The following is a 27,771-nucleotide window of genomic DNA, read 5'->3' as shown; positions in this document are numbered from 1 at the left end:
TAGGCGTGTCTGTACTGTGGCCTGTTGCACTCTGCTGAAATCACATTTAGAAATTTTTCTCTTTGGTACCCAGACCTGGTTAAATTTTAACGTTTGCATTTTAGGTTGGCCCTTCCTGCGTGTGTATCCCGTTGTCTCGGCAGCTTCTCTTAAACCAGCTTACAAGGAATATTGATGAATATTTTATATTACATCAATATAAATAACATGACCTTAAGCAAATAATCTAAAAGCAAACAAGACTTGAAAGAATTTTATAAAATAAACCGTCATGCTTGAATTTCTTCATTAACAGCCCTTTTAAAGTTTCTGCACTAGTTGTTCTCAAACTGTGATCTACAAGTTGATTGACTTGCTAATAAACTGACCTTAATAATTATTAAATTAAATTATTATATTAAATACATACTTTACCATTCAAAAGTTTGAGGTTGGTGAGAGTTAAAATATTTTTGTAAAATATTGTTTGAATAAGTTTTTTTTATGCTCACCAAGCTGAATTTATTTGATAGAATATAAACAGTAATATTGTGAAATATTGATGCAATTTAAAATAATTGTTTTCTTTTTAAATATATTTTAAAATGGGATGGCAAAGCTGAATTTTCAGTCTTCGTTCTTTAGTGTCACTTGATCCTTTAGAAATCATTATAATAGGCTGATATGGTGTTTAATAAAAAGTTCCTATTATCATAAATGTTAAAAACATTTATGCTGCTTTATTTATTTATTTTTGTGAAAACCATGATCATTTTTCTATGATATGTATTAATATCTTTAAATATATAAATCTTACTGACCTCAAACTTTCCAGCGATGCTGTATATAACTATACATAATTGTTTTGAGGAAGTTTCCCCACAAATTCTGATGTGGACTCTACATGAATGGTTTTCAAACTTTAGAAAGTATTCCGTTTAATCCTGTCTAAATACAGCTTGTATGAAACCCATCTCAGGGTCTTTGTGGTGATTGGTATCTGAACTGTGTGCAAAATTGTATTTACAGACCCTGAGAAAGAAGGGTCTAAATGGCTGTGACAGCCCAGACCCCGACGCAGACGACTCGGTGGGCCACAGTCCAGAGTCAGAGGACAAGTACCGTAAAATCAACGACGACATTGATCTGCACATGATCAGCAGACAGAGGATATGTGTAAGTACCTGCATCTCAGACAAGCCCTCTCATACTTCCTTCTCTTTCTCTCTTTTTTCTCTCTCTGCTCTGGCTCACTGTTCATCCCGCGCGGGCCTTCAGGCATTGAGCAAGAAGGAGAACAAAGGCGACGAGAGCCTGGAGCTTGAGTCTGCTCTTGAGCTCCAGGCAAAATACAAAATACTGAAATACAAACAGATTAATGAAGAGTTTGATCTAATGATCAAGACTCAGAAGATACCTGTAAGTACAGTGAAGAGAGGAGAGGTGAAAAACTAACAGCTCTGTGAAAAAGCTAACAAACATATTTGAAAAAACAAAACAATTCATTCTAATCTTGATCAAACATTATGCACCATATATAGAACTCATTTAAAGTATATATATATATATATATATATATATATATATATATATATACATCTATATATATATATATATATATATATGCAGATGTAGCATATCTGGCATTTATAATGACGCTGGCACTGTCTTTGGATGCATGGGAGATAATTGCACTTCTGAGATATGACTAAAACAAGAAGAAACACAAAGACAATTATTGTAATAAATACACTCATATTAACCTTGAGTATATTTTGTGCGTTGGAAGGCCTTTCATTGATTGGTGTTCAAAAATAGATACTCTTCATTACATGTCTAAACCTACAGTCTGATTGAAACAAACTACTTAATTTGCAGACCTAAGGTGCATGTGCTTTCCGAACTATGTGTTTCACAGAATTAGTAGAAACACAATGTGCTTCTGTCTATTTGTCTGTCTGTCTGTCTATCAGTCATCTATCTATATATCTATTTGTCTATCTGGCAATGCTGTATGAAATAAACAGTAATTTCCAGTCATTTGAAAGTCTTCAAATCTAAAAGAAGTTAAGGATGTTTCAAAGCAAAATACTGATGTACATGTGTGTGGTTAAAGATTTGTCCAGTAAGCTACAGTGTTATTGGTTAGTGCTAGGAGAATTAGGTTGGGTTGGGTGGAGTGGTAAATGATGGTGGTGAAGATAGTGGTCACAGTGACTGAGTTATATTTTCCCAGTTAGAGAGTACAGTAGCACAAAGAGGAAGAGTGGCACAATGCAGAAGATGCCTAGGCTCACGTACACTAAAAGATGTGAAAATCTTTCCATTACAAATAAATAAATAAATAAAGACACGAGAGTCTGGGAGAGTTGCACAAAAATGCTTAAGATTCCCTCATGTTCGGTTTGTATTGAATCATGTACTTAGTAGTTTTGTTATAAACCTCTTATTTTCCTTTCATTTGTAATACATTTTATTAATTAAAGCAGGTTGATATTATTGAAGCAGTATCCTTCTGTTTTTATCAGAATCTAAACATGCACTTTTGTTTTGGAAATGTGATCTAATAGTACACGACTTTTACTCCAGCAAAAAATGCAACGAATGGTTGGTGTTATCAGATTAGAAATTGGTTTATAATCAGTTCTCATAAGATTAGATAAAGTCATGAAGCATCAAACAAATATTTTTCGAGCTATTAAAAAAGGGCCTTGGGGTCTCTGAGACTCCAAAGAGAACATGAGCGTAAAGACGGAAGGATGAACACCTAACGAAAGTGAAGCTGTGCCCACCAAGACCTTTAATTATTTGGCTGCCTCGAGCCATGATTACTGTGGCCTTGTGAGTTAATGAAGAATGAAAGAGTGAGAAAGAGCGAGAGGCTCCTCTTCAGTTCCTGTCAGTTGATGCTTTCCCAGTTGAGCACTTACAGACCCTCAGGACACAGGGCTACAATTAGGGGCTATTTTGACCTTAAAAAAAATCATAATATGAAGGAGGAAGGAGTCTCTTCAAGGTTAAGCCTGTGTCATTTGGAGTGATTCGAACAAGTGGATTTACAGAGATTAAGAGAGTTTAGCGTCATCTCGGCTTGTTCGTTTATGGCAGATAACAGAGAAAATGGACAGAAATACCTCTCAGGAGTTCTGAGGATTGATGTCATTGCATGCAGCATATTTGTCAACATTTCTCATGTCTGTCTTGTTTTTTTCCCCACTTCTTTTTTTGTATTCAGTGTGTTTAACTCTTAGTCATCACCATTATTATTGCAGTTTACATTACTAATTATTCTATATCTTAATTGTAAATATATATATTGATTCTGTCTCCAACCAGGCTGTGCCCTCCTCCACCTACGAGATGCCCATCCCCGTGAATAACCAGATATACCCAGGCAGTCATAACCTGCTTCCACTGGCCCACCACGGCCTGCAGAGAAACAACATGTCACCCGGGGTCACACACAGACCACCTAGTGCAGGTAAAAACACAATTTGCCTGAAAAAAAAATTGAAGTGAAAATCATCGCACACCTTTTTTTTTCTCTTTCATGCTGGCTTCTCTTTCATGCTGGCTTTTAAATATATACCTGAATAATGAACTATTACTTATATTTATTTTAATAAGCAGAATTCCTCTATATTTCTATCCATTCATCCTTTCGTCTGTAATTCCCTGTGACCGATCCTGCTGGCTGTTTGTTGTCATTGTGTTGTCTTGCTTCATTAGACAGAGTCTCTCACCCCACAGCTCTGTCATTAAAACTGCCTTCTCCTGATGCAATCAGCTCTGTATTCCAGGAGCGCTTGGTTAAATATGAGTTTTGGCCCAGCCTGCACGCCTCTGACCACACTTGCTCCCCTGCATGCTTAAAAATAAAAATGTGTAATTTTTCTTGGACACCATGACCGAGCCTAGCCGGCCACATCGCTTCCCCCTCAGAAAAGTGTGCTGAGGTGGAAAAGGACAGTGTTTTGTTCTTCTTAGATAAACACGCAAACAGACACACACACACACACACACGCCTCTCTCACCTTTTATTTGTCTTTTGGTCTCCATCGCTATTAAACGTGCTGGGAGGGAGGAAGATCTCTGTTGCTTGAAGGTGTTAAATAACTGACCTGACAGCTTTAAGAAGGAAGATTTTGTGGTAGGATGTGGATGTCAGTTGCAGTGAAGTGACTGAAATCTCTCTCTTTCTGTCTTTCTCTTCACATGCTAGGTGGTCTGATGGGCACTGATCTCTCCACTGGCGCGGGCACCAGTGCTGGTAAGGACGGCATCCCCACATACTACAGTATGTTCCCTCTCCATCACAACTTTTACTCCGCCAATAACAGCACAAATTCTCTTCCAGCTCTAACCTGCCTCACATATATTCAACTGAACATGTTGTTTTTTTATAAGCTGGGCTTGTATTCACAGCCATTTCTTTGCCGACTTCAGTCATTAAGTGAATTAGGCTGAACTGGATTGGTTCAAACCCAACAGCCACAGTAATTGATTTTTTTTTTCTTTTCACTCCAATTCTTGAAAAATAATTTCTTAACAATTTTGTTTTCGTTCTAACGTGTGTTTCAATCAGCGTATATACACTACCTTCAAAAGTTTGGTAAGAACTTTTAATGTTTTTGAAAGTCACTTATTCTTTCTGATGCTGCATTTATTTGATCAAAAATACAGTAAAAAGAGTATCATTATGAAATAGTATAACAATTTAAAAATTTTAACATTTATTATATTTAATAATTGATTTCAAAATATATTTTTTCCTATGATCGCAAAGCTGAATTTCCAGCAGCCATTACTCCAGTCTTCAGTGTCATATGATCCTTCAGAAATCAATATGCTGATTTCTTATCATTATCAATGATTGAAACAGTTGTACTGATGAATATTTTTATGAAAACTGTAATACTTTTTTAAAGTAAGTATTTGATGAATAGAAAGTTCAGAAGAACAGCATTTATCTGAAATAGAAATATTTTGTAACAACAGAAATGTCTTTACCATCATTTTTATCAATTGAATGCATCCTTGCTGAATTAAAACTATTAATTTCTTACGAAAAAAAAATCTTAATGACACTAAACCTTTAAATTAAAAATAATTGTATTAAACAATTTTCTTGCTGAATTTGTCAGGTTTGGTGAAATCACATGCTCACAGTCTTCTTGTGTGCTATTTAATATATTTTGTCCATATAAGCTTTGTAAATATCAGGGTTTTTTATTAGTAAAGAGGTAAACAAGCATATTGGCATTAGCCAGATGCTGCACTGTTTGACCTGTGTCCTCTGTTTGTTTGCTTCAGCTCATCTGAACATGATAGCACACAACTCTCTCCTCACCCTGTACTTCTGCTTTATGTCTTTTGTAGAATAACAACTAAAATGTACTTGGACTATTTTACCATCTAGTAGCCCAATTCTTTTGAGAAGTTTGATATACAGTCACAGTGGTGCTTTGACTTGTGGTTGCCTCAGAGTCTCTGGGTATATGTGGATGTCTGTGTATGCATGTCTGCGCATCTGTTTGCATCTGCGTGTGTATGAAGGTCTGCCGGTCTTAACCGCTAACCAGTGGTCACTGCAAAGTGGCTTGGATATTTAAAGCAGGACAGTAGATGTTTTGAACTTGGCTTTTGGGTTGCTGGGACACAGCTGGGTAACCTTGTCTGGCCTAGGGTCTATTGTATGAGGGTGAGGGTGAGGTCTGTCAACTGACCTCCTCTCCACACTGTCTGGAATGCACAAAAGTACCACTTGTTAGTGTGGCCCTGCTGTCCACGTTCAGGGTCTACAGCCATCAAATATAGCCATTGTGCCGAATACAAGCTAACACAGGGTACAGTGTGGAGTTGATGTAGGCCACGACTCTGGAAACAAGAGTTGAAGAGAGTCAAACGACACAAACAGCCTCAGTTTTAATGGTCTATTAGAGAAAATGACAGGAAAGTCTTTTTTCCTCTCTCTTTAGCCTTAGTTAAAGCTTGATTTCAGTTAGTATTTTTCTTGTTTAAAAATGACAGATTTTTTTTTAAATATGTATATATGCATATAGATAGATAGATTTTGTTTTAAGTGGTTTAAGTGGTGTTTTGCCAGCATGTTCCAGCAGAAGTGTGTCATGGTTTGTCGCAGACAGTTATTTGTTCGGCTGGCACCCTGGCATTCTCAGACAACCGCAAATCCTCTGCTAAATGTATTTCTGTATCTGTGACACATAGGGTTGTGCTTTGAGATATGGAGAGGTCAGCCAACGCAATTGAGAAAGTGAAGCCGCCAGTCTTTTTTTACCTCTTAGGTGGAGTCTCATAGCAGGTCCGTTGAGTTTTTCTTTCTGTGTCGTTTTTTTATTGTAAACTTGCTGTTTCTGGGCATCTGCTCCTACCACACCTCTGCAGTTTATGGGTCATTGAAGTAGCAGTACATGTGGAATTCTTTCAGTTGCTAGAACCAGGGCTTGCCTAAAACCTCAACACCGAATCAACAAACACGGACAACAGGATTAAATGAGGCCGTTACACCACAACAAGAAATCAAAGATGTTCCAACTCGCAGGGAAAGCGAGCATGTACTTAACTACACTAGCCGGTCAGCTTGCTTTGACGCTGAGTGGAAACTTAGGCCAAGCCCATTTACAGTTAAGCCTCCTCTGCGGAGCCCCAGAAATAGAATCGGCTCCTTTATCATGTGTACACATCAGGCGATTTGTGTGTGAGGAGGGGACCACTTGTTTCTGGGCAGCTGTAATTTTAGTACTTCCCCATTGTGAGGGCGATAGCTGGGCCACAAGCGCACAGGGAAGAGACTTGTGTGGCTTTTGCAAGGGAAACAGCGTGAGTCAGAAGATGGACACTGTTGTGGCCTAGCGCACTGGTTTTGGCTCTGAGATGTTGTTTTCAATGACTTCTAGAACAAACAACTGTAAAAGTGCTACTTACTGGCCACCTGAATCCCAACTGTGCTGCTTCTGATCCATAAATCAAGTCGCTGTGGCTCATTTATCAGCAGTGTCTAGCACACGTCCTTAGATGAACTTGTCGCCTCCGTCTGTCTGCTCTCGATGGGTCACTTTAACTCTTGCGTGGTGTTGCTGATCACTAACGACAGCAGCCTGGTTGTTAAATGCTCCTTAGCCTGTGTGATCTGAGCATACTGTACTGTACAAGCCTCTTTAATGTATCTGCACACATCACAAGTTTCTATGGTTACCAGAGCAGAACTAAGGCCAGTCTGTATGAATGGTTCTATTGCTCAGTCCTTTTGTGCAGTGATAATTACGGGAGTTTCTCATTGTGATTGTGCATTTGTCAAACTGCTTGAACCTAAAAAGTTTAAATGCACAAATATACACTGAATATTTTATGTGGCCCAAGTTGATATGAAGAAAGACTTTAAATGAATATTTTGACTTCTATACAAGACATGAGTACACATATCAAAAATCAAGGTTAGACACATAATGGAAGTGAATGGGAATGATTTTTGAAGATTTAAAAGCAGAAATGTGCACAAAATTTTATATTTATTATTTTAGAGAGAGAAATGCAGGGATGGGTTGATTTATTTATTTATTTATTTATTTTTTTTTTTGTTAATCAACATTATGCTGCAAGTGCTGTGAATTGAGCTCAACTTGTACTAAACCCGTAATATTCCTTTGAGTGTGGAAATGTATTTTTATCAAATGCATGGGATCAAATGTAGTGTTATTTCCTCATCTCTGCTGTGAACAATGAAGTGTGGTTGTTTAAGTGTTTAGAAAAGAGTTCAAGCCAGCTGTTTTTCAAGCCTCGTACTTCACTATGTATGAGGAGACAGGAAATGCATCAGTGCACATGGCACACAGCATCCATCCGCTAACACTTGTACAAACACAATCTCTCACAATCACAGTTACTCTTCCTGGTTCCCGACTCATGTCCTCTTTTTTTTCCCTTGAATCGTGCAAATTGCGCTTTCAAGACTTCTCATTTGAAAACAACAAAAACCATCGTCTTTAAATTAAGGAAAAGTCACCACAGCAAAATTGCTGTAGACGACATCTGCATCTAGTTTTCCTCTCGAGTATATGATTGGGAAATTCATTTATGTCTACCGTATAATTCCTAACCCTCTTTTAAGTGGCAAAAGCCATGCAGCACTCCACAATTTCCCCCTTGAAAGCAAAAAGAAAGCAAAAAAAAGGGATTTGGATTAAAACAAAGAATGTACTTCTTTCCTCCAATCCTTCTTGTTATTATTATTTTTTCCAGTATAAAGTACCCCACTGGTTCTTTGGAGATGATGAAGTTGGGTTAGCAATTGTGGGTGAGGAATAAAGAATGCTTGTACTGATCCACTTCTGGTAGTCAGAGAGAGCCACATGTGCACACATGTATGTATCATTGATTGCCAAATGATGGCCTTCAGTGTCAATAGTTAAGGGCCATGAATTTTATGTCATTTATAGAGCCTGCTGCCTTGGGAAATGAGATGTGATAGTGGCAACCTTCCCATTGTGCTCCAGATGGGACTTGGAGTGATCCTTTACAGTTGAAATAAAGGGTCCTGAAATTACTGGAATGTAATGCAAATATAACTTGTAAATTAAATGTAATGGATTTTTATTTATATATATATATATATATATATATATATATATATATATATATATATATATATATATATATATATATATATATGTTTTTATATTATATTTTATATATACATTCTGCTCAAAAATTATATATATATATATATATATATATATATATATATATATATTAAAGAGCTTTCTAATGAAGTTTTTACTGTTTCAGTCTCATTTGACATTAGCTCTTAAGCACCAAGAGTTACCAGTGCCACCTGTCTCTATTCATCAAACACCTGCCTCCTTACCGCAAAACCACAAGAGGAACAAATGAGCCTCATCTCTATCCTCTGTCTTTCTCTTCATTTACCAACATTTTCATCTCTCAGCTTCTTTAAAGACACATGATGCTGCAACATTTGCTCAGAAACAGAAACATTGTCAAACAATCAATTCAGCTTAGATTAAGACCAAACACCTGATCTTCTTTCCGTTTAGCTGCACATATGACCTTTGCACTCTTGAAAGATACTGGACGTTATATTATTCACCATTATATTTTACACCAAATTACTTTTTTTAATACGTTATATAGAAAATATTATCACAATTAATGAGAATGAATTAAACCATTAATCTTACCAGTTTTTTTTTTTTTTTTTTTAATATCAGCTGTTGTTGACAAATGTATAGGGGACACAACCGTAACCCCTTATGAACTATTTTTATTTTATCACAATGAACTGTATCCCTCTCACAGGCCATAACAGTATTTATTTTATTTTATTTTATTTTATTTTATTTTATTTTATTTTATTTTATTTTATTTTATTTTATTTTAGCTTTGTTTTGTTTTGTTTAGTTTTAGTTTTTTTTTTTCTTACAACCTGTACTTCACTATGTATAACAATTTTTAAAAAAAATCAACTAATATATATAAATCATTTTACATTTCTAAGTATAACATTAATCAAATTAATATTATTAATATTATATTTTAGTCTATGTAAATATTGAGTTTTCAGGAATTTAAGAGGTAATGAATGAGTGATAATGTAATAGTTTGGATAAAATAATGTAATGGTATTTAAACACAGATTAATTTCAAAGTGAAAATGTTTTTAAAAAATATATATATAAAAAAACAGTTTTGTCCTACACCTCAGGAATCAGTTGAAATATTGTGTAGCTTATCCTTGATCATCAGTTGAACAGGGAACTTGGATCTTGCACTACTCAGAGGCGGACAAAAAAAACATATTTTGAATCATAATGATATAATGATTCATGAGTGAAAATCATCTGAGCGTGATGGGGTGATTTGGGGTAGCTGAGTCTGGTTTGGTTTGATGGAGGGTGAATGAGAGGGTGTGTTTACCAAGGGCTTGGTACAAATGAATGAGTGGTGGTGGAGGTGAAAGTTGTGTGAAATGGTGTGGAAACATCAAATTGAAAGAGCACATTCTTGGTGAAAGATGGTTGCAATACTCCAGAACAGATAAAACGGTGTTTAATGGCTGAATGTGGTGAAGGCTCACTGGAACCGTGTGGAGAGCTGCAGACAGGGTTGAATGGGGGCTTCACAGTAGATGACTGTGGAAATGGTGCATTCTAGTGCAGGCGAGAGTCAAATGTGTGGCATGGTGAAAGGTTGATGTACTTAATTTGGCTCTGTTGTGTCTAACGCCTTTTTTCCTCCCTTTCTATCATGCTTTAGGAAATGGCTATGGAAACCACCGTAACTCTCCAGGACTTCTGGTGTCCTCCGGAGGCATGAACAAGAGCATGCAGGCCAAGTCCCCTCCACCGGTGAACCTGGGGATGAACAGCCGTAAACCAGACCTTCGGGTACTCATCCCACCCGGGGCCAAGAACAACATGCCCTCTATTGTAAGTTCATCACAGTGTGTTGCGTTGAATTGTGCCCTGATGGTAGCACATCCATAAACCCATGCACCTCAGTTCCTTCATAATCCTCCTCTCCTTTCTTCTCATTTCCTCTCTAGTGGTTTCATAAGCTGAAAAGCACAGGTTAGAATCCATCATAATTAGTCTCCTCAGCTTTGATCTTGTTTAGTAAGGTGCTCACCTGTAGGTTCACGTAGTGTCATAGGCAGCCATCAGCTTCACTCACAGCCAGTGACACTAATTCTGGATTTATCACCCTCCCTTTACTGCCATCAGTCTGAGGATGTTGACCTTCTGTTGGTAAGTGACACTGTCACTCAAACCTGTCACACAGGCTAATAGACCCCAAGGCCATTTGTCATCCTCATACATATAAAAAACTACTAGTTGTTTAGCTTATTGTTCTTATGCCAGTAGTAAACATGCTTAAATGTCGTTTTCTAAGTTGTATTAGTTAAAAAGGAACATGTACACAATCAAGCTCCAGAGTGACATCTAGTGGCAACATGAGTCTCGTTTTCAGGTCTTATTGACCTCTCCATCTCCACCTCTGCTTTTCACTGCTTTTCTTAATCTGTCACATCATTCAGTCATCATGCCAGCACGATAAAAGAGGAAAAAACACCTCCAACCCCTCTGTTGCTGGTTCTGTTGCCTTGGAGACCTTGAGTTTCTATAGCGACCAAGTGCCTTGTGTGGGATTGTAAATTATAGGTTGAGAGGGTTCAGTGGTGCTTTATGTCAAGTGGTTATTTTTTCCGCTCATTATTTTTATTTTATTTTTTGGTGCTCACTCAGTTGTTTGATGAAGATACAGGTATGCTGACGTGGCAAGTCATCTATACGTGCTCCTCTGCTCTCTTCCTCTTCTTATAGAATCAGAGAATAAACAACTCTCAGTCTGCGCAGTCCCTGGCTACCCCTGTGGTTTCTGTAGCGACGCCCACTCTACCGGGGCAGGGAATGGGTGGCTACCCATCAGCCATTTCCACCTCATATGGTACTGGTACGTAAAACTTGACCTCTCAAAAAACTATATTCACAGACACTGACAATGAATATACTTTGTACTATATACACATTTCACATCTTAAGTTTAATGCTCTCCTATCGAGGAATACATTTTATTTTTATAGTTATATAATTAAATTTAGTAACTTCAATGTTTATTAAAAAGTTTTTAAAATGTGTTTATTATACAAATAATACATTCATATTTATATAACATAATATAATTACTGCTATAATTAGAATCTATAATACTGTTCAGTGATCTATTACTAATGATCTATTAATAAATTCTGTAAATTCACATAATTAGCATAAAGAATGAATGCAATTTAAAGGGGTCATGAATGGAGAAATGAAAATTCCCTTGATCTTTTGACATATTAGAGGTCATTGTACTATAAAAACATCCTGTAAGTTTCAGAATGCAGCTTATGTTGAAGCCAATCTGCCAAAATGACAGGTTACGGAATGTGCCACTTTATAACTTTATGTTTGCCAATCATAGCAGTAGGTGTTTACGTGGGAGTCTACAATCCGCTACTCCTATTCAAACAGATCGTTCTGATGAGGAAGGTCAAACCAGGACAGGAAATAACCTATTACATCTAAATTATGATGGTTTTTTTTGGTAAAAATCTTGATATCATTATATGTGGACCTAACAGTACAAAAAAAAAAAAGGCAGTTCATGACCCCTTTAAAAAACTGAATTTATTTAGTCATTAATTTACTTACTTATTTATTTTTTAATGTATATATTACTTAAACCCAGACTAAATTAATACAGAATCTCTATGCAGAATTGATTTATCGTCTATTATGCATGTAAAAGAGAAATGATAGTAAAAGAAACTGAAATCTTGGTCTTTTCGGCCCTAAGCTATGCAATTTGAGGCAGGGAACCTTACTTCGCTTAATGATTCTCTCTCTCTCTCTCTCTCTCTCTCTCTCTCTCTCTCTCTTTCTCTTTGAAATGTGTATTTCTAAGTATAACAATATTGCAATATTAAATATATTACTAAATATTAAAATATGATTTTTTATTTATTAAATTAACATGATTGTGTATAGCTTATTAGAATTCAAATTTCTTCATTTTTTAATTTTTTATATTAGCCTACTTCATTAAACCCAGATTAAATGAATGCAGAATCTCAATGATTAGTCTATTCTGCATGCAATAACTCTATCTCTCCAGCAGGCGGAGACATTGTTATCTAAATAAGCGTCACCATAGTTTAGGACCCAAACGTTAACCCCGGTCATGTGTTTTCTTTTAGAGTATTCTCTGAGCAGTGCGGATCTGTCTTCTATATCTGGCTTTAACAGTGCCAACACTCTGCATCTGGGCTCAATGAGTGGATGGCAGCAACATCAGATCCAGAACATGCAGCACTCTGCTCTCAGTCAGCTGGGGTGAGTCCAAACCCACACACACTTAATACACACATCAAACACACAACACATATTACCTATACACACTTCAAATAGCCTATTTGAATTCTTATGCACTTAATATGTGTGACTTTCTCTCACCCATACTGTTCCATGTCACTGTATAGAAAATGATGAATTCATTATAAACTTTCACAATCCTGCAATAACCACATTTAAGTATTGTTAAACAAATGTTACTGATTTGATTGTATCTTTGGCACCTGTGTACAGGAGTGCACCAGCACTCGCTCCGATCCATAACCCCCTTCATTTCCTTTCCTTCCTACAGAAATTGCTCTAGCACTCACTTATGTCAGGGTTCAAATCTCTCCCTGCCCTCTACTCAAAGCCTGCACATCAAGTCCGAACCTGTTTCTCCTCCTAGAGATCAATCCAGCAGCACCACGCCCGCCGGCTACGGCCCGCTACCGTCCCACCAGCAGCACCAGGGCCTGCCCCCACAGGGGCGACAGGACTCGGGCCGCTCCCCGGCCGACAGCCTCAGCAGCTGCGGCAGCTCACATGAAGGCAGCGATCGCGACGACCACCGTCCCGACTTCCATTCGCCATTAGGATTGGGCCGGCCTGGCCTGGATGAGCAAGACAGCCCATCCATCAAGCGTGTCCGCCTCTCGGAGGGGTGGGCCACATGATAAGCGATGCCTCGCCTTGGACAGCCCCATCCTCGATCTTGACCTCCCCATGCGAAGCGGTTCATGCGCTTTCTGCCGTTTATGACTAGTCAAAATCATTGCTCTCCCTTATTCTCTGATTTGCTGTAGAGAGGGGAGGAAGTGCTCTCAAAATTACCTGTAATTTTTATATTATTATTATTATTTTATCAGAGTGTATCTGATATACATATTGTTGTGATTGATGGGTTTTCAGGGAGGGAAGAGGGAAGGAGGACTGATACAACAGGGTTGGGGAGGGTTTAGTGGGTGGGGTTACTATGCATAACTTATGCAGTGTGTGGAATACAATGTAAAGAATTACCATATATGCATATATATTTACACATTGTGTAATGTATGCAGAGTAACAAACCAACAAAAAGTGTCAGGTACTCTTGGATCTTCTTCTCTTTTTTTTTTTTTTAAGTACATGCCTCAGTGATGTTCAGCCACAAGAGGAGCACAGCAGAGAGCGTATCGCAGAGGTGACAGCTTAGCACTTGAGTTGTTGTATCAGTACAATATGTACAGATTTCTTTTTTTAGTGCCACTCTCTCCCTTCGCTAAATGTATGTTATGGTTGACAATGTCATGTTGCAGGTTCAACGTATTGTACATAAAGGAAAGGCTGGGACATGGGGGAAGGGTCAAGGTTGCTGATTTCACACAAACATAACTGTTATGCAAGAATTTCGAAGGATTGTACAGATATATGTGCAGGTTCCTTGGTTAAGTTATGGGGAGTGGATATTTCAGGAAAAAAAGAACTCTCCTGCTGAAGGAAAGAAAATAGCAGGATGGAGTGGCATCGCAGAGATGAAGGACTTTAAATTAAGAGCCATGTTACTTCAGTCTGTTGACATTTTAATCTAGGACTTGCAGTTGTTGTTCAGTATTAAAAGAAGAAAAAGAGAAAAAAATTGTATGATACACTTGCTTATATTTTCATATCAAAAAGGAATACAATGCAAAGCATTTTTGTGGCTTTTTGTAGTTTATAAGAGCCAGAATGTGTTTTGATAGCTTTGCTTATATGAGAAATGATAGTAAAAGGATGAGAAACCTTGGGCTTTTCAACCATAAGCCATGAAATCTGAGACAGTGAACACTTGCTTTGCTCAATGTTTTTTTTTCTCTCTCTCTCTTTCTCTCTCTTTGTAGAAGTTTTGTTTTTAAATGTGTATTTCTAAGTATATTGAATAATAATATTAAGAATCTTTTTGAAAAATCTGTGAAATTAACATGCTTGTGTATAGCTTTCTAATATATGAATATATATGATAAACAATTATGTTCATAACTTTTTCCCTATTGCGAGGATGTGCAGTTGCACATGTTATTTTTTTTTCCCCCACTTCTTTTTTTTCCTCCACCGGACTGAGTCTTTCAGGGGCAAATACATTCAGAATGATGCTTTCAAATTTAAGTCGCACTCATAAATATGCCCCCTTTTTTTAATAAGCACCAGATATCCACTTTGGTCTGGAATATTCACAACCTTTTAAAGTTCCCAGTGTCACATTAATCGACATTGCACTGAAGATTTTATAATATAAGACAGCACAGTCATAGATACCTCATGACTGCTTGTGTAAGTTTGTGTCATCATTTAGTGGATTGTGACTAGTTTTGTTCAATTGATATACCTATCTATCATTGTGCATTCTGTGATTTTGACAGGATATATGTTAAGTCTGTTTTTTTTCTACCAAAGACAAAAAGTGGTGTTATGTTTGCCAATCCATTGTCCTTTCTGGGTTTGAGACCATTGTGTTTCTTCACAAGTTGTTCAAGCTAGTGGCTGGTACCTCTGACTCACCTTCCCAGTGCCTCAGATTACCTTTCAATGAGTTGGTCTTGTTGGTCTTGAATTGGGAACATTCTCCTATAACTAACAAGTGTACGGTATTGTCAAAAATGCCATTGTTTGTTATATAGATTTTAACTGTCCATGTTTGACTCTCCGGTTATTTTTCTTTCTTACTTTTTCTTTTCCTGTTTTTTTTTTTTAATTTTTATTTTCTTAGATTGACCTTTTTTTTTTTTGGTTGACCTTTTCTTTTCTCTCTCTTGAGTGTTGTTTCCATCAAGTATATAAATAACAAAATAAAAATGAAAAAAAAAATGCTGAAAAATTCTGTAGTAACAAATGTAGCTTGTATAAACCTACAATGGGTAAGGTTGAAAGAAAGTTTCTTTTTCTTTTCTTTTTTTTTCTCTAACCAGGAGAAAGAGGCTTTCAGCGGCACAAGCTGGACTTTGTCGCCACTTGAAGACAAGATGTAATTAAATTAAACCACATCTCTGTATCTCAAGGGACTTGATTCAGCTGTATGTAGTAAAAATTAATGTATGGAATAAAAAAAAATGTTTCTCCTGCTGGGACTAAAAAAGGTATTTGTATTTTGCAGAGAATTCAGTAAAGTTACTGGCTTTCTTAGTTACACAGATGTCCTGGTGTGATTTTTATTGTTTTGTCCCTCATATCTGTGTGATCATGTATTTATTCAGTATCTCTAAACCAAACATTTTTCTGCTCAAAATGATTAATTGCAGAAGCATAAGTACAGAATTATTATTATTAATATTATTATTTATTATTATTATATTAGAGGCTACAGATTTTTTCAAGTTGTGATCATTATGTGTCTTTAAATTCAGGTATACACACAAGACTTTACCATGCTCTGTAGTGTCGCATCATAGAAGCTGTGGTAGTCAACAAACACATAATTTGACTGAATAAAATATTAAATCATATTCATCATACATTCACATATTCATACAACCTCTCAGTTTTTTTTTTTTTTTTTTTTTTTTTTTTTGAACGGTATGCAAAAAAATTACTCCTGCTTCTTAAAAGATACCATTGAATTAACTGTCCCAAGATATTACACGAATATCTGTGACAAGCAGTTTGTTCAGCCAATCAGAAGTCTTTCAGGCGCTTTCTGCCGCGTGCACGTTGGCCAGTTAATATATGGAACCGAAGCTAAACTTTGAGACTTTTCGTCATCAACGACCTGCACAGCCAAAGCTCCTAAAAGACATAGTAAAATAAAGAAACCAAAAACAGAAAGAAAACAGCTGAACATCGTTAAAGCTTTTCATGTTTTGAGGGAGGTAAGAGCTTCAAAACGGTTATAAACAGATTCTGAGATTTCTTCGCTTCTGCTTTAATAGTGTTTGGTCCCCAGGGTTTAACCAAAGGGGCAGGATTGTGGATCGATGCGCATGTTTAGATGAATCTCTTAAACGCAATGGCTACTCAGACGTGTGTAGAGTTTTTGTTCAGTGCTGATGAGTTATGCTCCTTCTCGCGAATCATTAACCAGCAACGACACGATGTAAGCAAGAAATTCATTATACAGTGTAGACAACTTTATTGATATTAATGCAACATGTGAGATCGCGAAATGAGATCGGTTACCGTTTTTTTTTTAGTGACTGTAAAGTAAATGCAGACTAATAGATTACTAGAAAAATATTCCTATTAATATATAGCTTATATATATATATATATATATATATATATATATATATATATATATATATATAATATATATATATATATATATATATATAATATATATATATATATATATATATATATATAATGTTTATTTGTCCATCTGACAGTAGGCTAAAATTAAAATGTGAACTTGTAGCAAAAGTTCAGGTAAATGTAAATGCCCATCTGACTGGTAGAATTAAAATATACGACTCTGCAAATCCATAAAAAAATTATATACAACAGCTGCAAACAACTAATGAAGTGGTTTTTGTTGTTGTTGTTGTTGTTGTTGTTGTTGTTTTTACTCAGCATGTTGTTTCTTATGATGCATAAATCTAAATTTTAACAATAAAAAGTAACAGACAGGTAGTGATGCATGTGCAACAACAATTATGTTTTGATACTGTTTTAATATAATATATATATATATATATATATACAGGTAGTGATGCATGTGCTATATATATATTATATATATAATAAGGAACCAATATCATAATTACGGTTATATAACAATATAATTTATTATTAATCATAATACGGTTAGTTTATATTAATATCGAAGGCTGTATTATCAATAGCTTTGCTTGACACATTTTGTTTCGGGGGTCTCTGCTCCATGTCTCTGTCGCCTAGGGGTCCTTACCCTGGAAAACGTTGAAGACCCCTAGCCTAAACTATCGACCTTTGAATTTATATATAAGTTTATTAAGCTTAAAGTGGCCTATGTAAATAAGGATTTTTTTTTTCTTAAGAAAATCTCAGACCTGAGATTATCCAACACATCTGAATTGCTTTGTTGTGGAAACAGCAAATGCTTTTGAAGAGACAATGAATCCTTCTGGCCACAAGATGTCACCATTGTTCAATGTTTAAAATATTTTGTGACAAGCAATGTCGCCTTTATTTGATTTCATTCACCCGCTTCTACGGTCAAACTGAGATTACTGAACTAATCGCTGTCAGCTGCGTTAAACCATACTTTCATTCTGCACAAATTCGACATAAGATACATATTCATACTCTTTGATAAGACGTTAAGTTTTATTGTAATGTGTGTTGAATTAAATTTGTTTTGTACTGAATGCATTTTAAGCAATTTCTAGCTGCTTGATCACATTATTTGCTGTTGATATGTACACTTTCATCACATAGGCTATAGATTCTAGTCACATGTGAGGAGAATTTTATATTTCGTATATATTTTCACCCAGATCTCAAGACATGAAGTTGTCACATATAGAATTTAAATGATGATGCTAAGAAGTATTCTCAAATTTTAATATGTATCGTTTAAATATTGTAGTTATAAAACTAAAATGTAGGCCTAAGTATTTTTAAACGTCTGTGATGATCAAAAAGAAAGTCACAACAATGAGATTATTTCAACGTTTAATCAACAGATTATTTTCATCAAAAATACATCATAAATGAATACAACAAACGAAAGAAAGAGAACCAAAGGCGCACTTTGACCTTGAAAGAATTTGCAGTTTAAATTTAGTGCAACTGAAATCTTACATTATACCTATTAATAATTGTGAGCCACATGTACAATTAACAAATGAACAGATAACCTTTTATAGCTATTCAATTATTTTTCACAAATAGGCTACCATTAAATATATCGAAAACTGTGAAACATTTCACGAAAAAAAAAAAAAAAAAAAAATCAAAAGCTCGTATGGGCATAACAGATCCAGTCACAGTAAACTCATTCTGACGGTAGCTTTCTGCTAAAAAATAATGAACGGAAACAGCAGTTTCTTTCGAGTAAACCAAAATGTTTCTTTTAAGTTAGGTTGCTTTTGATTATTTTAATTAATTAATTTATTTTTTTATTTATTTATCACCCATTAGAAACATGTAATCATCATCGATAAATAGCCTATTAGTTGCGGATAATTTGGGGATAATATTTAATCGAAAAGTAGGCTACCAGACGAATATTTTTAGAAATATGATTTCTTTCTACATATCAATAAAAAAAAAAGTTTTCGTCGTAACATCTCGAAGACTAATTTGTTCGTGAATATGCTTTATAGAAAAGGAGGGCATATAAGTGTTTTTGACTATCTGTGAGGTTTTTAAAGATTAGTCTAATGTTTAAATGAAACCATGCGCGTTAATACATTCCATTGTTGTATGCTTGAAAACTGTTATCACAATCCAAAAAAATCCGTGCAATAAATATTAAGGCTCATAACTGCATTATCTTGAGCAGGCATTTACAATATGTCGCTTGTAACCCGCGTATTGGCCAGCAATTGCGACACCGGGTTTTTTTTTTTTTTTTTTTTTTTTTTTTTTTAAAGAAAATTAAGCTTTGGAAATGTCTCTTTGTTTAATAACACATTTCCTGGCTTTATTTTTACAGTCAGCTGCACAGTAGGCTACTCGATATAATTTACAAGAACGACAATAGTTAGTCATCACTGATAATTGAGGGTGAAAAATATACAAATATATAACGGGTTCTAACAAAGACAACTACATAAAACCAATATTTGGATACATGTTGTGAAAACTGTTCCTATTTTTGTGCGTAGCCTACTGGATCTTATATTATCCCCAAAATAGAAATTTGTGTAGCCTAAAGTGTCTTCAAAAAAGAAATTGACTCAAGGCTCTTATATAATTTAAAGTAAGCAAGTATTTGTTTTTTCATCTATCAATATGCCTGTGTGTTTACAGTTTGCAATTGTTGCAGGCTTTCAATCAGTTTGCTTTTGAGAGATCAGTCGTAGATTTATAGCTATTAGGTAATGGAAGCTTTGAGAGAGAAAAACTAATACATAATCAAATCTAATTAAAATGATAGATTATTTTGAATTTGTGAATGGTATGTTCACGTGGAATTATTAAATCGTTACATTTGTTTCTGCACGAGTTTGCGATAGAGCATTAAACCACTAGATGTCGCCACGTGTTACAGAAATGCATCACGGTGACTCAAATTTCATTTCCAACTTCGAAAGAATTTCTAGAGAATGAATGGCTGAGGCAATATTTAGAAATAGCTCGAAATATCATTTAGAATAGCTATAGTTTGTTATTTCATTTAATGTCTTGCACGTTTAGATGGCCACGAGTTTATGTGTTCTACACGGAAAAGTAAGGGAAAGAAAGGGAAAAACTAAAGTTCATTAATATTATAAAATAGGCTACTTGTAGATAACCATCGTTTCATCTTAATTTTCTGTTACCGTAGCCTATGTGTGCACTGCATTCGGCATTGCTAAACAATGGAAAGAAAATATGAATGTCTTTGTATTGAATTACCTGGAAATCAGCCTCTCTCTCTCCCTAACTCACACACACACACACATACACACACACACACATACACATACACACACACACACACACACACACACACGCATCCGTTGAACTTACTTAAACAACAAGTCTCTCCATAGATTTATAGCCTATTATATATATATATATATATATATATATATATATATATATATATATATATATATATATATATATATATATATATATATATATATCGATAATATTTAATGTGAAAAGAACCACGAGAGAGAAAAAGGAGAGGAGAAAGTGAAATAAGCCGCACGGCTCGCTTAGACGCTATTTTAGATTTTCTTGTTCTCATCATCTAAACGCGTAATTAAAGAGGCTGGATTACATGTATATATTTTCTGATGCCATAAGTGACCATTAAGACAGTTTGTTACATTTTTCCTTTGACTGTATGTTTATCTACATCGATAAGAAGAATTATATTAACTGTATCTTTTCAATCTAATAACAGTCTTGTATATTTACAGCGACACGTTAAATATACAGAATGTTTATATTTTATAAACGTTTAAACTAAAGTAGTGTAGGCTAACGGTTAAAATGTGTGAAAGAGTCAGTGTATACAAAAATCCTACAAATGCAGATTTCTCTCAGTGAAACGTCGATTTTTATGAGCACCGATAACAGTCTATAAGACACTTTTGGATTAGGCTTTAAGGGTGTCATCGGGAATGGCCTGAAATCCCTTTTCATTCTCCGCGAAGTCAGATGAGTACATAGGCTATGCACGCTAAATTAATTTTATACTATATCAGGCTACTTAATCCAGAAGACCCCTCAATGACAAAAACAAAATAATGCTTAGAATTCAATGCAAAATAACATGAAAATAAATTAAGATTTGAAGATAACTAACAAAATTTATTCTCCATAGTCTACATAAATAGTTGTATATTATACAGGGTTTATATTTTAATTCAGGACTTTGTGGTGAGTCATTGGCTCCCATTATATTTATAGGAGCTGTGGGAAAGTTTGAAATCCTTTTCTCTATAGGTTTTAAATATGCATAAGTATGGTAATCGCGGTCCTGCTGTGTTGCAAATAGGCGCAGCAGATCATACATGTGCTACACAACTTCGGACCGTACGAAGTCGCCAAGATGAGGACATGCAGAGTCCAAGTAAGTCCTGTTTCTCTCATTGACGTCTGTTCGTATAAAGAGATAAAGCAGGGCTGTCTGAAGTTTGTTTAAGGCGGAAAGCATGCGAGCACAGGACAGCACGTGTGTTGACCCATTGGGAGTAAATCTTTACGTGTGCCCGTCTGACCACTTCTATTGGGTGCCAGATCAGTTGAGCAAAGGTTCACAAGATGAAGATCAGACGCTTTACGATTAGGAACTATGAAGAAGACATGCCTAAGATTCCGCAAAAAGTTCTGGAAAAGAGTCTTGACTCGAAAGTGAACGCAATTATATTAATAGGAAGTGGATATTAGGCCTAATGATGACTTTAGCGGTAAGTTTTGACGACGATGTTTGTGTGAATGACAGGTTCAAAGCAATAGATGTCGTTTGTCAATGCATTTTCTAATATTTGCCTCATGATTTCAGCTTTTCATTTTTTTAACTACTAGCAGACTAATTGTCCATGTGGGTTAAGGCAGCTAAAGAGAACTAAAGACATGATGCTCATTTTTGAATTACTATGTAGTAACAAAATATTCATAAAAACAGTTTGTTCTCTAAAAATAATGTGCTAATACTGTTAAGTGCATAGCAATTTTGCATAGACGACTTCAAATTGTATGCAAATATTTCCTTTGTCTAGTAGCTAACTACAGTTTAGAATCTTTTGACCGACTGTTTCAGAAAGAGATATGCTTCAGATTAATGATATGCTAATATAACACAATGCTCTTTGTGCCTTTTTGTTTGAGCCGCTCAGATGTCTTTGTTCGCTTATAATGCTTTTGAATATTTACAGTGGTATTTTATAATATTTATATCTATTGACGGATCCTAAAGAAGAAATGAGAAAGAAAAAAAAAACGTTACGTATTGTTTAACCTTCTTTAAATGGATGAAATTATGCAATAATGGACACAATGCTGTAACCTCCTATAATATAAATCAGCATCGCGAAGAGCCAAATCATTCTGCCAAATGCGAATGAAATAAAATGGAATCAAAACAACACAGCCACCGTGAATGCAAAGGAAATTCAAATATACCTTTTAAATATGCATCAATATTAAAATAATACACGCAAGGACCAACTGCGGTGAAGATGTAAGAATGGCGGAGCAGGCGTCTCATTATGCATGATGGGCGACTTCCCTGGCATAGAGTCTCCGCTTCTTTGCTGCATATGGTCCGGTATTCACGGCCAAGAAAGGTTCTACCTTAGATTCGTTTTGTAAGTGGAAAGAGAGAATAGATATCAGGCAAATTATATATTCTTCTGAAAAAGAAACGAACCACCTCGAAGCCGATGAGGGGAAATTACTCCGACCGCTGAAAGAAAGGCTATGTTGGGGGATTTGCATATTTGATGCGCTAATTTCCCTGATGTATTTAAATATGGCTGCACGTAGCCGATAGGCTTGCTACGTCATTGGACGTGACCTCATTGTAAAATCTAAACGTGAATTCGTTTTAGTCAAACTCAAGTGCTAGCGATAATTGAGAACTGTGAAGAATAAGAATTAGGCAACATTATTTGGAAGCGTTCAGAATCGCAAATTAGGAAACGCTGTGTTCAAAATCTGATCCTGTTCACTAAATAATAATAATTATTAATAATAATAAAAAAACAACAATGCAGAAATAGCCTATGCATGGTGTGAATTGCTGAGGTTTTTTTTTCTTTCTTTTTTTTGGGGGGTGGGGGGGGGATGACCCCCTTTAATTAAGGTTTGAATTAAATTAAGGTTTGAAGCCCCCATCATTGAAGGTCAAAACAAAAGGTCATGGGTGCATATTCTTTGTTATAGGCTATACGTATTTCAGATTTGAGTAGAAGTAAATCAGTGCGCGTATTTAAATATAATGCTGGCGAACAGCAATCTCAGTCACCAGCTGAGGTAACTATAGCAACGGTATGCAGCACTTTTTGTTAGGATCATCATTGGATAGGACACTGACAAAATATAATATTATTATTTCTGACTTCATTATGAATTCGCATTTCAAAAGTATGATGTATTATTTAAAAAACTAGTTTAGACAGTTGCAATTGTAACTAGAAGCGCAAAAAGAGAACCTACTGTATAGCCTATATAATTCGCACACTGCAAATATTATTACATGTAGCCTATAGGCCTATACACTCATGGCAATGTTATATAAGGCTCTATTCTGTGCCTGCACGCGCACTCGCACGTGGGGTTATAGTGGGTTTAAATTGTAAATTTAATTTATTTCTTTCTTTCTTGCTATTATGTATAACTGTGCAAGTTTTCTCCGAACTAATGATGTCCTCTCAGTGTCAGATGACCATTGCGTTCCGTCAGTCAAAACGTGTTGGGCAGAAGCGCTCGGAGCAAATTCATTACCGCAGTCAGTCCGTAACCTGGTCTGGGAACTTGGGGCTAGTCCACGCCAATAGAGGAACAATGCCTCCTCAGTTCAAGTCCAACAAAAGACCTGGCGAACTTGTTTGAATTTCAGAGCACGTCCTTTCTTTCACAGAGAGGACTGCCCCCTCCCGAACACCCTTCATGAAAAAAAAAGAAAGAAAGAAAAGGAAAGAAAGGGGGGGAAAACATGCCGACCTTCTCTGCTCAACAGTGCACTTTTCTATTTGGTGCTGCAGACAAATAGGTTATGGGAAACTTCTCAACCCCTCCTCTCTCTCTCTCCCCCCCTCTCACTGGCTCTCGCTTATACGGTAGCTGTCGTTCTCGTGCGCTTGGACTGTGCTCTTGTGAGAATCAGAGCCGCTGAGACACGCGTAATGAACTGAGTATTAGCGGCAATTTTAAATCGAAAGCGCTCTGTGCACGCCGGTTTCTTACCAACAGCAGGAGTTGCATCTGGTCACGTCGACTTCGGCATAATAATAAAAAAAAACAACAAAAAAAAAAACCTTTGCTCAAGTGAGTACATCTGGAAACAATTCTCTTTCTTTCTTTCTTTCGTTCTTTCTTTCTTTCTTTCTTTCTTTCTTTCTTTCTTTCTTTCTTTCTTTCTTTCTTTCTTTCTTTTTGTGTTCTTTATTTATTTTTTTGTTTTTTTTTGTGTTGCATACTTTGACGAAAGAAATTTCACATGACGAAAAATTATGTATTTGAGTTTATTTTTTTTTAGATATTATAACGTCATAGATGTTAACATACTTTGAAATGATCTAACACAAACACTTGTCTCAAGGCCAAAGTCTCGTGCAGTGATGCTGCAAGTAGCAGGTGACAAAGTCTCACTACTTGTCATTTTGCGCAAGAGAATTAAATTTAGCGTTTGGAACAGAAAACCTGTTAGCTCTTGATATTGTGCTGCTTAGACTGCAGGTCATACATCAGCCACACCATTTATCTTCTATCACACAAATTTATATGAGATGCATTGCTTCTAATTTAAACACTGTAATGTTGATCAAACCTCTTTATGATTCTAGACAAAAGAAACACTGTTTTTTGGTGGAGGTGGTGTTTCAGGAAAGACAAGCAACTTTTACATAATGTAGGCTAGATTTTTGTCTTTATACACAATATGTGATAATGCTTAGACTAGCTTTATTTGAGCATGTGAGTCAAATGTTTTATTCACTCTTATAGATTTTAGCAGTGCTCTGTGTTTGTTGTTTGTGTTTGGCTATGCTCTAGAGGGTCTGAAGGAGGGATAAGTTTTCCAACTTAAAGCTATTTATTGTCTTAATAGAAATGAACTTTTGCAGCAAGGGCCACTGGGCCAATGAGTGAAAGATGATTCACCTAAACCAATTTAGTCAGAATTGAACATCATATCAGATGAAATACAAATGATGGCTGTCTTTCGACCTTGGATGTGGCCAGAATTAGAGACCTGTAAGGCAAGAGTTCAGTTATTTGTTCATGTAGTTACTGTACAGGCCTACAGAACGCCTTGTGTGCTGACATCCATTGTGATGTGTTTCAGATAATCTATTCAGTTAATGAGAATGTGTGGAAATGAATTGAAGACACATTGTATAAGATCAGTGATTTAGATCATTTTATTGAATATGTTTTTCAACTTAACAACGATCACACACACACACACACACAGGCAGAGAGAGAGAGAGAGAGAGAGAGTTGTGCTTTGAGTCACACATTCTGAAACCCACACAAATGCTGTAAAGACAGCATCACTTTTGATTGATAGGTTTGTTATCCACGTACTGCACTCAATTACAGTTCTCACCGCACAGAAAGTAGGCATGAGTATGTAATCAATTTAAAAATAAGATTCTGATATCAGTGGTCAGAATATGAGAGCATCAACATATGCTAGCAATGGAAACCACCTTACTCTGTCTGGAGAGCAGCTGCTATACATACCTTTGCGTGTTGACTGTCAATGCAGGGAACGATCGCAAGAGTCTTGTCGCCGGCGAACATTTTCCATGTATTCAGACGCACTGAAATTTAAAATCCTCGTGAGCGAGGGTGATTGGCATTGCCTCTCAAATATTTCCATCAAGTATTCTTGTCGTTGAAAATAGGCTACGTTATGCGAACAGCAAAAAGGATCGCCTCTTCAGCCTGCACGAGGGATGCAAACGCACTCTGGAGATTTCTAATGACATCATCATCATCATCATCATCATCATCATCATCACCTTGCACTCCCGTGGTCCGAGACCTTTGACCTTCTCTAGCTGGTCCATATTTTGGTATTGGAAGCCCGTCCCCCCGCTTACCCCCTCCACCCCCCCACTCCTCGAGATGTGGCCCTGTTCCCTCTCTCAGACCGCTGGCAGCAGCAACACAATCCTCCTCTCGTCTCTCTCATAGCAGCTCTCAGGGATCTGTGGCATTGCCGATCTCCTCCGTGCACGGACAACCTGCCACCCCTCGGCCAAAAATAAAAGAGAGATCTCTCCATTCAGTGCCGAAACAAACGCGATGTTATTTCCGTGTGCACTTTTTTCCTCTGGAATCGGATTTTTCCTTTGTATAATCTCGCTGCTGGTTCCGTGGGATATCTATCGCTGCTGCCACGATTTAATAGAGCCAAAGGAGCCTTTTGTGAGATTGGGAGGTAATTTGCAATGCAAATGATGGCCTATGCGAGGATGACTGCTTCTTATTCGACAGGCTCCCTTACTCCAACTCTCATATTGTTTTAACATTAACTGCTCCGATGTCAAATGGATTATAGCTTCCGTTTTGATTCTCATTACCCTGTGAAGAAACTGTCATTTATTTTTGTTGCGAGCATACCTACTTTTAAGAACTACAAATGACAATTGTGAAGTCCCGTGTCTATGTTATCTTGTTTTAGCAAGTTCTTCACTTGGATTTAATCTTACACAAGACACTGAGGGATCCGGGGATTAGGCTACTGTCGTGGAATTGGAAGCGAGTTGTTATCTTTGGTTATCTAGCTGTATGAGTATGTTGCACTTCATAAAGCTAGATAACCGAAAGTAAAAACTGCCTCCCGGCTCATCGAAAACTCTGAATGCCTAATGACACGAAGATACAAAAATAAATTGTATTATATTATATACCAGTACCTCTGGAGAGCTGTTAGCACACAACGTCAGACAAGAATTTAGGTTTTATTATTATTATATTTATTTATTATTATTATCATTAGTTTAGGTTTCATTTGGTGTTATGCTGCTTTGAAAAGTACCCTATGCATTTTCTACTTAACGCTAGTGTGCAAAAAAAATGTAAACGTTAACGCAAGCAAACAAACAAACAAACAAAAAAAGTCAGCTTCCTTTTTCCTCGAGTAAGTATTGTTTTACGCAACAGAATAAATGAATAGACTCGAGTTTGTGTGATCTCACCAATTTACTGAAAACTGACACGTGAAGAGAGAGGAACCCACGTGCTCACTATTTATTCAGCTCGGTCGCCTTTGGCCAGGAAACGGCGCTGGCATCCCAAACAGAAATAATTAGGACATATAGAGAGAGCTGACAAAAATGAAAAGGGGTGGGCACATGGGGAGCGAGGGGGTCGGTCCTCCTTAATTGATTCCGTTAAACGGAGCGCAGTAGATGTGAACGAGTGGACGCTCCCATTCCCACGCTCGAGGGCAAGTGGCAATGCCACGGCCCTATCCAGAATATGACAGACAGCGCCGGCGGGCTGGGGGGGCTGGGGGCGACATGGGTCATGAAAAGATGTCAAGTGCACCCGACTCATCTGCATCCCTTTAGAAAGTGGCGACCGTTCCCAGCATCAGCAGACGATGGGCCCCAAA

General features: G+C 36.5%; 1 protein-coding gene and 1 long non-coding RNA gene across 11 annotated transcripts in view; both read left to right on the top strand.

Moving 5' to 3' along the window:
• The window catches only part of LOC109078847 (myocyte-specific enhancer factor 2C-like), a 71,157-nt gene extending 55,128 nt beyond the window's left edge, over positions 1–16,029 (top strand). For 3 of the 8 annotated variants that reach the window (XM_042756637.1, XM_042756635.1, XM_042756638.1), the window contains 8 exons: positions 1,009–1,155; positions 3,316–3,460; positions 4,202–4,276; positions 10,273–10,445; positions 10,740–10,763; positions 11,340–11,469; positions 12,755–12,890; positions 13,201–16,029. In XM_042756637.1, coding sequence (XP_042612571.1) covers positions 1,009–1,155; positions 3,316–3,460; positions 4,202–4,276; positions 10,273–10,445; positions 10,740–10,763; positions 11,340–11,469; positions 12,755–12,890; positions 13,201–13,564 — 1,194 coding nt within the window. In that variant the 3' untranslated portion in view covers positions 13,565–16,029. Of the gene's footprint in view, positions 1–1,008; positions 1,156–3,315; positions 3,461–4,201; positions 4,277–10,272; positions 10,446–10,739; positions 10,764–11,339; positions 11,470–12,754; positions 12,895–13,200 lie in introns of those variants that run through there. The other 5 variants (XM_042756640.1, XM_042756641.1, XM_042756639.1 and 2 more) reach the window with 5 other exon arrangements.
• A 522-nt stretch (positions 16,030–16,551) lies between these two features.
• The window catches only part of LOC109074049, a 48,242-nt gene continuing 37,022 nt past the window's right edge, over positions 16,552–27,771 (top strand). Inside the window, exons 1-2 of one of the 3 annotated variants that reach the window (XR_006160087.1) lie at positions 16,552–16,708; positions 21,478–21,552. This is a non-coding gene — a long non-coding RNA (uncharacterized LOC109074049). Of the gene's footprint in view, positions 16,709–20,624; positions 21,553–22,829; positions 24,471–27,771 lie in introns of those variants that run through there. The other 2 variants (XR_006160085.1, XR_006160086.1) reach the window with 2 other exon arrangements.

The sequence above is a fragment of the Cyprinus carpio genome, chromosome A5, assembly GCF_018340385.1.
Source record: "Cyprinus carpio isolate SPL01 chromosome A5, ASM1834038v1, whole genome shotgun sequence".
Classification (NCBI taxonomy): domain Eukaryota; kingdom Metazoa; phylum Chordata; class Actinopteri; order Cypriniformes; family Cyprinidae; genus Cyprinus; species Cyprinus carpio.
Note: the sequence above shows the minus strand (reverse complement) of the source record. Positions and strands in the feature narration are given on the sequence as shown.